This window comes from Ranitomeya variabilis, chromosome 4 (assembly GCF_051348905.1).
Source record: "Ranitomeya variabilis isolate aRanVar5 chromosome 4, aRanVar5.hap1, whole genome shotgun sequence".
In the NCBI taxonomy this organism is placed as follows: Eukaryota; Metazoa; Chordata; class Amphibia; order Anura; family Dendrobatidae; genus Ranitomeya; species Ranitomeya variabilis.
In genome coordinates this window covers 89679688-89692453 of record NC_135235.1, presented here as the reverse complement: position 1 = coordinate 89692453, position 12766 = coordinate 89679688, and the positions used below count along the sequence as shown (strand labels likewise).

The following is a 12766-nucleotide window of genomic DNA, read 5'->3' as shown; positions in this document are numbered from 1 at the left end:
GTGTGTCTGTGTGTGTGTGTATGTGTGTATGTGTATGTATGTGTGTATGCGTGTGTGTGTGCGTGTCCCCATGCGACGCTAGTGCCACCATTGTGCTAAGTCGCCGTATGGACTACTACTCCCATCCGGTATTAGGATGGGAGAGTTGTCCCTGTGTCCGGCGACTTAGCACAATGGTAAAGTTACACCAAACACCTACACACAATACACATACATGACACACAGTACAGTACATACAACACATAACACAGTATATACTCACCAACAGCACACTTGTAGGCGAAGCCCTCGATCCTCCAGGAAAAAATCGCAAAATAATAAACCAAATCCATACTCCCTGTCCGCAGAATCCATAAAACGAGTGTCCCACGCCGATCGGCTGCTCTCCGGCGATACACTGCCAGGAGCGAAGCTCCTAGCAGTGTATCGCGTACTGTTCCGGAGTTCAATGACTCCGGCGTCTCGGTTAACAGCAGTACAGCTGCGTTGAACTTTCCCACGCAGCACTGCCGTTAAGCGAGAGTGCCGGGGTCAATGACCGCCGGTAAACTCGCTCGCGCATGCGCAGTGACACACCGACAGGAACTATGGCTCCTGTCAGTGTGTTGCTGCATCCGTGGAGAGCAGACATATCTCTGGATGTGTCTGTTCTCCATGGAAAATCTTCGTGGGATACGTGGCACTTAAATACGTGGCACTTAAATACGTGACACGTGTCACTTATACGTGATACGTGTCACTTAAATACGTGACACGTGTCACTTATACGTGATACGTGTCACTTAAATACATGATACGTGTCACTTAAATACGTGGCACGTGGCACTTAAATACGTGGCACTGAAATACGTGATACGTGGCACGTGGCACTTAAATACGTGGCACGTGGCACTGAAATACGTGGCACGTGGCACTGAAATATGTGGCACGTGGCACTTAAATACGTGGCACGTGGCACTGAAATACGTGGCACGTGGCACTGAAATACGTGGCACGTGGCACTTAAATATGTGGCACGTGGCACTTAAATACGTGGCACGTGGCACTGAGATACGTGGCACGTGGCACTTAAATACGTGGCACGTGGCACTGAAATACGTGGCACGTGGCACTGAAATATGTGGCACGTGGCACTTAAATACGTGGCACGTGGCACTGAAATACGTGGCACGTGGCACTGAAATACGTGGCACGTGGCACTTAAATATGTGGCACGTGGCACTTAAATACGTGGCACGTGGCACTGAGATACGTGGCACGTGGCACTTAAATACGTGGCACGTGGCACTAAAATACGTGGCACGTGGCACTTAAATACGTGATACGTGGCACTGAAATACGTGGCACTGAAATACGTGGCACTGAAATACGTGGCACGTGGCACTTAAATACGTGGCACTTAAATACGTGGCACGTGGCACTGAAATACGTGGCACTTAGGCTATGTTCACATTTGCGTTGTGCGCCGCAGCGTCGGCGCCGCAACACACAACGCAAAGTAAAACGCAGCAAAACGCATGCACAACGCTGCGTTTTGCGCCGCATGCGTCCTTTTTTTGATTGATTTTGGACGCAGCAAAAATGCAACTTGCTGCGTCCTCTGCGCCCGGATGCGTGCGCTGCAGTGACGCATGCGGCGCAAAACGCGGAGCGCTGTCATTCAAAACACGTCCACTCATTTTGGTGTTTAGTCCCAAAATGGAGGATGGAAGAAGAAAAGGGTTGGCCAAGGAAATGACATCATTTCTTTTTTTTTTTTCCCCCACTGCAGTTAAAGCTTTATTTGTGTCAAACACAGACAATTTGCAGAGAAAACTGCATACAAAACCACAAAAAACCGCACTAAAAAACGCACCAAAAAACGCACCAAAAACGCACCAAAAACGCACCAAAAACGCACCAAAAAACGCACCTGCGTTTTCTGCAGAGACCTGCAGATTCAGTCAGGAAAAAAAAAGGATGGAAATCCTGAACGTGTGAACATAGCCTAAGATAGAACAGAGCAATAGTTAGATAATAGATTGGATTGTTAGATAAACAAATAAGATACGTATCGAAAAACAGACAGATAGGTAGAAGAATATAGATAGATATATTATTATTATTTATTTTTATATAGCACCATTGATTCCATGGTGCTGTACATGAGAAGGGGTTACATACAAATTACAGATATCACTTACAGTAAGCAAACTAACAATTACAGACTGATACAGAGGGGCGAGGACCCTGCCCTTGTGGGCTTACATTCTACAGATAGATAATAGGTAGATAGATAGGTGATAGATAGATAGATAGATAGATAGATAGATAGATAGGTGATAGAGAGATATGGGATAGATAGGTGATAGAGAGATATGGGATAGATAGGTGATAGATAGATAGATAGATAGATAGATAGATAGATAGATAGATAGATAGACAGACAGACAGACAGACAGACAGATAGATAGATAGATAGATAGACAGATAGGTACATGATAGATCAATTGACTCTGACATAGTTCAGTCCTATGTGCAAGGCATGGGGGACCGACCATTATTGGATGTATCGCTGCTGTGCATGATCTAATATCACCTGAGCTCTTTATCCAGACTGGTAGATTCATTTTCATTATAAATTGGTATTTTATACCCTATTGTGTATCCATTCTTATCGACTTTGTAGGTATTAGGATGCCCTTAGACATTGCTTTATTCTCATGACTTGTCTCCTTTGATAACCATGTGTGTGGTGCTACCGGCCCGATAAAGACTGACTTACTCATCATGGAGATTAAGTTCAAAAGAATAGAGCGAAAGATGGGAATTAAATAATGGCTATAGGTCAAAGTAATTTCCCCTCTTGGAAATCACTGTCATACCGTATCTCCATGGCTTAAATCGAAAAGGATTTATTATGAAAAATTGCCCATCTTTCCTATTATAATTTCTTTAAAACTTTATTTCTGTCACTGTATTCACCTAATAATTCTTTGAAGTGGCACTAATAAAATTTGGAATTAGTTAGTTCTTCATTAATCAGCACATGATAATAACAATATGTTAAGTATTAACCCCTTCCTGGCATGCGCTGCATCTTTAGGATGTCGTGGAAGCTGCATTCGCGCAAACCGCCGTGTACATAGATATATTTGGTGCTATGATCGCGTGGGCTTACACTAAACACTGCCACAATCAAATGTGGGTATCAGCTCTATATGAGAGCTGACACCCTACAGCAATGGCCACAATCGATGCTAGCACCAATCGTGGGCGTTTAACCCCTGTGATGCTGCTGTCAATAGTGGCAGCGACATCTTGGGGCATTGCAGAGGTAGGTGGTAGGCATCAGGATTTTCCTGCTACGTGGGATAGATCTCAAGCATTACCTGTTACTGTGGTCTCCCATTCAAGTCCGGCCGCTGCAGGTGCTGCTCAACACAGACATCGGTCACAGCATCTTGCGCAGGCTCGTGGTATATGCTTGGTTACTGCTGGCTTTCCAGTCAAATCTATGGTAACCAGTTATATACAGGTGCAGCCTTGCACTTTGAAGTCTAAGTCCACTTATAAAAATTTCCCATTAGTTAACCCCTTCAATGAACACCATAAAAAAATGAGGCAAAAAACGATACTTTATCATCATACCATGGAACAACATTATCTTGTCCCACAGAAATCAAGCTGCCACATAGCTCTGTCAGCCGTAAAATATAAAAGTTATAGTCCTCAGAATAAAGCAATGCAAAAATAATTATTTTTTCTGTAAAATAGTTTTTATGTAAAAGCACCAAAACATAAAAAAAAATAAATGAAGTATCACTGTAATCGTACTGACCTGAAGAATAAAACTGCCTTAGCAATCTTACCACAACTGAAACGGCACAAAAAACTCCCCAGAAAAACAATCCCTGATTTGCTGTTTTTTGTTTCTTCTGCCTCCCAAAAATTGGAATAGAAAGCGAACAAAAAATGTCATGTGCCTGAAAATGATTCCATTAAAAATTTCAACTCATCCCTCAAAAAATAAGCCTTCACATGACTCTGAGAGCCAAAATATGGAATAATTATAGCTATCAAAATATGTCAATGTTGCTATAGAAAGTGTCTTTTAATGTGTGACAGCAGTCAAACATAAAAAAGCTGTGAATCTGGTATTGTTGTAATCGCACCAACCTGAAAAATAAAAGTCACCTAATCATTTACACCGCACAAGGAATAAAACCAATTCTTCATCTGCTGTTGATTTGTTCACTATGCCTCCCAAAAATCGCAGTAGAGCTCAGCTCACATTTATCCTGTGCTCTGCACTGAGCAGTTGCACTGTGTAAATCTCTAAAATAAGTGATTCAGAGGAAACCTCGGATGGAAGGCAGATTGAGGCACTGTGGATGCCATCTGGTCGTTGTGATCCATCGGTGTCTGTCTTTCTTAGACATAAATAATAGAGCAAAGCAAAGTCCAGCTCACCATGGTTGACATCTCTGGATACTCGGAGCACGGAACCGCTGTGTCAGGGCGTAGAAGGATCAAGGAAGAAGGAAACATCCAGCTCAACGAGAGTGAAAAAACGTGTCGTTCCTTTATTCACTTCAATAATATATGTGGAGGATAAAAACATCAGCAACAACAGGAATAAAAACAGTATCAACGCGTTTCTGGTGACAGAGCACCCTTAGTCATGATATCTGTTATGAGGTCCATCTCATACTTTTATACCAAGAACCGGTGAACACACCGGTGCTGCAGTTGATTAACACATTTAACATAGTTGTTAAAAAAAGTGAAACACATGTGAGTGCATACAAAGCAAGATATAAGACAGAACAGAAAACACAAAAACAAATGATATGGCTAGATGGGAATACACAATATTACTTACAAAATTGTAGATTATAAGAGAAGATTACTGTGAAAATAAAGAATTTAGAATTTAATTTAACACAGTTATATGAATATAATAAATTTTATCAAAAAAAATTTGGCATCAGATATAGGAGCAAGCTTGGTTATAAGCAATGTACACATTGAAACCTGACTGTGCTGCCGAGAAAATGAAAAAAAAAAAAAAAAACGCACACAAAAAACGCACACAAAAAAAAAAACGCACCCAAAAAATGCACAAAAAAAAAAAATATATATTTGAAAAACCTCATGGTGAAGACGGGGTTTATAATTAAGCTATAAATAAGAGCCTGCAGGGAAAATGATAGAGATAGATGGATCTTTTACTATAGTATATATAAAAGAGAGGATTAATAGAAGAGCATAATATCCTTCCTCTTATTAAGACCATGTGGTATTCTGGTCCCAAGTTTAAAAATCCACCAAGTTTCTCTATTTCTCAGGATAACCTCTGTGTCTCCTCCTCTGAACGGTTTGTGAGTTTTTTCAATCGCATAAACTCTAAGTGATTCCAAATTGGATTGGTGTTGATTAATAAAATGTTGTGAGACCTGAGATGTGTTTCTGTTCATGTTGACATTCTCTACGTCATAAATATGTTCCCGTATTCTTGTCTTCAGTGAACGTATAGTGCTGCCTACATATTTGAGGTGGCAGGCTGTGCATTCCATGATGTAAACTACATTCTTTGTATTGCAATTCAGGAAAGTTTTAATTGTGTACGTGTTTTGATTGCCAGCATCAGTAAAGTCAAGGCACTTTTGTGAGAATTTGCAGATTCTGCAAGTTGTAGCCCCACATTTATGGAAGCCTTTAGTGCTGAGCCAATTGACGGGCTGGGTGTGTAAAGTGTTCAGAGAACTCGGTGACAGGCTGGAACCCAGGGAGGGAGCTTTTCTGGAAACAATTCTACAACCACTTTTGAGAATTTCAGCTATGTCTGGATCTTATTTTAGAATATTTAGGTTATCTCTGATCATTTTACTGATCGAAGAGAATTGATTGCTATACTGAAAAATCACAGTGATAGGATTTATGGGGCATGTGCCTTTATTTTGTTTGGGTTTGAAGCGCGGTCTTTGTGCAACTATTTTTTCAGCTCTTTGTAAATGCCATTGGCTATATCCTCTCTGTGTGAGTCTGTCCTTGATGTTCTCAACCTCCTGATGGTAGTCTTCCTGTGTGCTGCAATTGCGTTTGGCTCTGACCATTTCACCTACGGGTATACTTTTAATTGTGTGTTTGGGATGGTGACTATTAGCCCGCAATATCGTATTACCTGCTGTGGTTTTTCTAAAGGTAGATGTGGTGACAGGAATGTTTGATACGCCCCTGAGTTTTAGATCCAAGAACTCTATACATGTGGATTCCTGATGAGCAGTGAATTTGAGATTGAAGGGGTTACAATTGAAGTAGCTGGTTAAATCCTGTACGGTAGATACATCAGAATTCCAGATCATAATGATATCATCGATGTATCTACCGTACCAACATATACAGTCCCTAAAAGGGTTTTCAGCACAATAAACATATGATTCCTCCCACCAACTAATCACCAGATTAGCGAGGGAAGGCGAATATTTGGCCCCCATTGAAACACCGCTAATTTGCATGTAGTAAACCTGGTTAAAGCAAAAAAAGTTTGTGGTCATGAGGAAAAAAGTTACTTCTATCACATAAGACTGAAGATCTGGAGAGAAATTGCTGTATTTTTCCATATGAAATTTGAGTGCGTATAACGCTATCTCGTGTGGTACAGACGTATATAAGGAAACAACATCTGAGGTAATCCACGAAAAATTAGACTGCCAGGAAAAATCCTTCATAACGTTAAGGACGTCTGTGCTATCCCTCAGATAACCAGGTGTCCTCTGGACGAGAGGCTGGAGGAGCAAATCAAGCCACTCTCCCAGCCTCTCACCCAGAGATGCAATCCCAGACACAATTGGTCTCATAGGTGGCGGGTCTTGTTTTTTGTGAGTCTTAGGTAGGGCATATAAAATGGGAGTCACCGGATTAGAGACTTTCAAATAATCACCTTCTTTTTTGTTGAAAATGCCCAAATCAAAGCCCTCATCAACAAGTTTAAAGATTCTGTCTTTTACTGAAGGAGTAGGATTAGCAGGCAAACGCCTATACACGGCAGAATCTGATAGCATATTGTCGACCCATAAAATATAGTTTTCCCTATCCATTACAACAACGGAACCACCTTTGTCTGAGTTTTTTATGACAAGGTTTTCATTACTTTGTAATTCACAAAGTGCTTTTTGTAATTTGGGTTTTAAATTGTTGCTGTGTGAGCGTCTGTCATGCATACCCTCTGAGAGGTTTCTCAGCTGTGTTTCCATAACATTCTGGAATCTATCCATTACAGGTTTTCGTGCCTGCACAGGATAATAATGGGGATTGGGCACCTTCATGAGGTTCTTTGGGAGAGTTTGACTATCTCTAGAGTGGGAATTCTCATCCTGTAGTTCTAACAGGCACATAAGTGATAATTGGTCTGCAAAGCAGAACGATTTAAAAACATTATCAGATACATTATTATCACATATCACTTCTGTTTGATCGTCTTTAAAGTGCAATTTAAGGGCAATGTTTCTAATGAACCTGTTCACATCGCAAATGGTGGAAAAAAGGTCAAAATTGCAACTAGGTACAAAATTAAGTCCGTATGACAGGAGTTCTTTTTGGTCATCTGTATTGTGTGTTCCCATCTAGCCATATCATTTGTTTTTGTGTTTTCTGTTCTGTCTTATATCTTGCTTTGTATGCACTCACATGTGTTTCACTTTTTTTAACAACTGTGTTAAATGTGTTAATCAACTGCAGCACCGGTGTGTTCACCGGACCTTGGTATAAAAGTATGAGACGGACCTCATAACAGATATCATGACTAAGGGTGCTCTGTCACCAGAAACGCATTGATACTGTTTTTATTCCTGTTGTTGCTGATGTTTTTATCCTCCACATATATTATTGAAGTGAATAAAGGAACGACACGTTTTTTCACTATCTCGTTGAGCTGGATGTTTCCTTCTTCCTTTTTTAGACATGCATAAAAGTGCAGTCCACCACAGTTTTGTGCACTTCTGAAAAGAAGGGCATCACTGAACAGAGGCCAGAAGGAGTAATTAGTAATTAGTAATATTATTACATTTTAATTACTACATCTTGGAATATTCCACAATTAGTTGCGTTTAAAAAGATGCTCCTAATCTTATAAATGTGTCCCTGCTATGTACGGTGTATTGGCCATGTCTGACCATGCAGAAATGCTGCAACTCATGGTCACACATACAGAGCTCCTGGCAAAGGGTTAAAGAATAAGTGACTATATTGACTACATAGCAGGGACTCTTAGCTGTTCTTTTGTGTGAGGAAAGACAATTCCCTGCCTGATTGTTTTCTCACAGGAGCAAATGTTTTACCCACGTCACCAGGTTTTTGAGCTCATCATAAAGAAGTCAGTGACATAAGAGGTCAGTAGGGATTGGAGCTCATAAGTCACTGACTTGATTTGTGATTTGCTGGCAGGGCTGATGACATGGTTGAAACATTCCCTCCTGTGATAAAACAACCAGGTAGGGAACTGTGTTCTTTCACACACACGAACAGTTGAGTGTCCCTGTAGTCTCACTTTTGCCTTCTTCCCTGGCCAGGATCTGTGTATGTTCAACTGTGAATAGCAGCAGCTCTACATGGTCAAACTGAGCAAGTATGCAGTGCATAGCAGTGGCACATTTATAAGATTGTCACTCTCCATAAGGAGAAACGTTACCCTTTAGACCCCACTCCAGAGCCTCTCACCTAGCCAAATCAGTTCTCATGCTTCGCACTGACGAGGGCCAATAGCCCGAAACACCGTGTCTGCGAATTGAGATACTGATTTGGCTTTTATCCTAAGTCATATTGCACGACTCGTTAAAGGGTTGATTGTGACTTGTAGGATCGCTACTTCCAACAGGTGGCGCTATAGAGTAAAGTCCTCTTTTTCTCAGAAGAGGCAATTTGCATATTAAGATTATCTCAGCACAGGAACACTTTTTTCATACATAACCAATTCTGGCACATATTAATATTCCAAGATTTACTGATTAAAATGTATTTTGTTAGTGGGATAACCACTTTAATGCATTAATCTTATGTATTTTATACTGTAATTTTAGACGTCAGCTTTTCAAACTTTTTTTAAAACTTATTCAAGAAATTTACAGAACTTTGCAAAAGCACAAAGCACTTTTAGACACTCAACAAGGCAGACCTGCAGCAGACCTGCTTTGCCACTATTGGGTTGTTTGTCTTGACAAAAATACCAGTTAGCTGTGGTGATGATGCTAAGCTGTGGATTTTAATTATGAGCCATGGGAAATGCCAGGAGCTGTGCCATACTTAACGTGACAACGTGTATCAGAGTTATGTTTTGTCGGAGTTTTAACAGCGCTTCTGGGGCTGTATATATTTCCTCATCCATAATATATATGTTTCCAAAGAGGGTAAGATTAATGCTGCAGAAATGCTGCCGGCTGTATGGATGCATAGAGGACAAAGCTTAGTAGTGGCTCACACTTAAATCATAGGAATTACCCACTGTCATATGAAAACATTGTGTCAAATGAGGTTAAAAACAGAAACAAGTTCATTTATCCCACATCTGTAATATGTAGATGAAGCAATTGTTTCCTTCTCATTTTAAATTTATGGCACAGTTTTTTTCACAGTTAAATCCGACGTTCCAGTAACAGAACCGGCTTTCATATGTAATTGCATCTTTTTGCAAAATTAAGGGTTTTATTAGTGAATATATAGCATAACGGGTTGAATAAAATATTTGGCTTGGGAGTCCTATAGGTGGCTGTCCAGCTACAAACCTTATAGTTCTGTGGGGATTGTCAAAGATTACAAAATCATAAGTACTGTCTTACAGAAACAGCATCGCACATGTTCATTGATTGAGGTATTGTTGTTCAGCTCTAAAGCAGCCATGTTGAAGACGTTTTCCAGGATTTAAAAAAAATAAATAAATAAAGAAGCTGCATCTCTGGGAATGTGCTAAAAGAACAAAAAACTAATATTTACACTGTAAATCACCGCTCTGTTTCCGTTTTTTCTTGCCTGCCAACAATGATGATACTAAAATTATCCACATGTGACTGAAGCAGCCAATCACTGTCATCTGCAATGAGGCTAGGGATTGGTGGCAGCAGTCACAGGGGGATAATCATCTCATAATTGAAGGTCAAGTAGTAAAGCACAGACATACGACTGTGGGTTTGGGAATTCGCAGAGCATACTTTTTTGGTGATTTTGTAGAACACCTAGTAATTATGTTTTTTTACAAATCCTGGATAACCCTTTGAAGATTGTCCTTTATTTAGTCATATTAGGAAATGTATGCCACCAATCAGCGAGGATCCAACTTATCTGATCCCTGTCACTAGGGGAAAGCACTGTGCTATTTTATTTCCTGTTGGCTTCAGGGTTTTTTTGTGTGGTTGCATGGTTGATCATTTTAGTCAATGGCCACTAATTTAGTTTTTTATGTATTTTTATCAAAAGTTTTGCCTTCTAAAGTATAAAATAACAAAAGTTCATTTTTTAATGTCACTACTACCAATGTAATTGTTCAATGTTTCTTTCTATTTTCTAGATGGCAAGGTAGAAGTAACAAAAGAAAGTGTGAAGTTATGCACCATGGGACCAGGAAAGGTATTTGGAGAACTCGCTATACTCTACAACTGCACCCGCACAGCAACCGTAAAAAGTAAGATTTTGCCATGTTAATTATCTGCACAGTTTGGTCTCGCTAATGCACTTTAAATATTTTATGGGCTCTAAACGTATGAAAGGGAAATAATGCCATTGTTATAAACAAGATGCATTGGTTTAATTTCAATTTTTTTTTTTTTAACAAAGTTATGGGTATTATTGAAGAATTGCTGTGCATTTCTACATCTTTTTAAGATATGGTACTTTATGAGATGGAGAATGTGGTGAATTCGGTTTTGGTAATTTTTGTAGTTGGAGTTATTGGTAATTTAATAAACTGTGAAAGGGAACTTGCCAGCAATAAGGAGGCTGTTTCGATTAATAGCACTACTCCTGTCGATGGGCTGTACGAATTATTGGAGAAGTTCTGTGCAAAAAAATGAAAATCAGTGGAGTAATATAACAAGTAAGGCCAGAGTCACACACAATGTATAAAAATACGGTCCGTTTTTGATGGTCGAGATACACAGAAAATTTCCTGAACAGTGATCCGTATTCAATGTGAGGATACAATTTTCTCTCCAAAAATTATCCGTATGGCATCCGTACGGCGAGATTTTCTTGCCGGCTTGCAAAATGGACATAGAATGGATCCATGGCCTCAAATATTCGTAAAAACATATATACAGTCTATATATATATATATATATATATATATATATATATATATATATATTTATATATATGTCAGTGAGACACATATATAAACATATATTTATATTTCATATAGCACTAGATAGCAGAAAAGCCGGTAATTCAATTGCCGGCTTTTGCTATCTCCTTCCCTAACCTGACAGGATATGAGACATGGTTTACATACAGTAACTCGCTACTAATGCTAGTAATGTTAGAAGTGTCTGTGTGCTAAATTTGGGGGCTCTAGCTCTTAAAATAAATGGTTAAATCACGGAAAAAAATGGCGTGGGCTCCCACGCAATTTTCTCCGCCAGAGTGGGAAGGCCAGTGACTGAGGGCAGATATTAATAGCCTAGAGAGGGATCATGGTTATTGGCCCCCCTGGCTAAAAACATCTGCCCCCAGCCACCCAAGAAAAGGCACATCTGTAAGATGCGCCTATTCCGGCACTTAGCCACTCTCTTCCCACTCCCGAGTAGCGGTGGGATATCGGGTAATAAGGGGTTAATGTCACCTCGCTATTCTAAGGTGACATTAAGCCAGGTTAATAATGGAGAGGTGTCAATAAGACACCTATCCATTATTAATCCTATGCTCATAAAGGGTTAAAAACACATACACACATTAGGAAAAAAGTATTTTAATGAAATAAAGACACATGGTGTTGTAATAGTTTATTAAACGCTCAATCCAATTGAAGACCCTTGTCACCTGAAACAAAGTTAAAATAAAAAAACAATATCCCATACTATTACAGTTATGTCCCATGATGTAAATCCATAAGAAGGGGTTAAATAATTTTACAAGCAGAAGCTCTGCTAATGCAGCTGTGCTCCTGCCTGTAAAAAGTTGGGAATGAATGGGAAACAGGGGAACGTAGCTACCTAGACTTGCGGTACTGCGCTCCCTGCTGGCATAACCTCATATGAACTCGATCGTGAGAAGATATTCAGAAAAATTCCCGCGCTTTTACAAAAACAATTTAATTAAAAATAAAAGGTCAAAAACAATTTCCTATGCTATGACTTGTAATTAATCCATGAAAAGAGCTTGATATATGGATCTCCATGATCTGATCCTGCACCCATTGACTTATAATTAGTGATGAGCGAATATACTCGTTACATCTGTTAGCCAGCATAAGTACATGTGGGGGTTGCCTGGTTGCTAGGGAATCCCCACATGTAATCAAGCTGGCTAAGAGATGTAAATCATTCAGCTGAGGTGAGGAAAACTAAATCTCCGAGCACTAAAAAATACTCGGAGGTCACCTGAGCGTGCTAGGGAAATCTCGAGTAACGAGTATATTCGCTCATCACTACTTATAATGGGTGAGTTTGATCCAAAATTTTAATTAGTGTATGATGCAATTTTTTACTAAACAAAAAAACTATAGGAGAGAAGAAGCGCACATAGGGTCTTATCTGACAATTTCAGAATCTGTTATTTAGAAAACTGCTCACCTGGTGCC

General features: G+C 39.7%; 1 protein-coding gene across 5 annotated transcripts in view; it reads left to right on the top strand.

Annotated features, from left to right (window-relative positions):
• PRKG1 (protein kinase cGMP-dependent 1) overlaps positions 1 to 12766 on the top strand; it is a 1588699-nt gene that overhangs the window by 772321 nt on the left and 803612 nt on the right. For all 5 annotated transcript variants that reach the window (XM_077258875.1, XM_077258877.1, XM_077258873.1 and 2 more), the window contains exon 3: positions 10541 to 10654. In XM_077258875.1, the coding sequence (XP_077114990.1) occupies positions 10541 to 10654 (114 nt within the window). The remainder of the gene's footprint in view (positions 1 to 10540; positions 10655 to 12766) is intronic.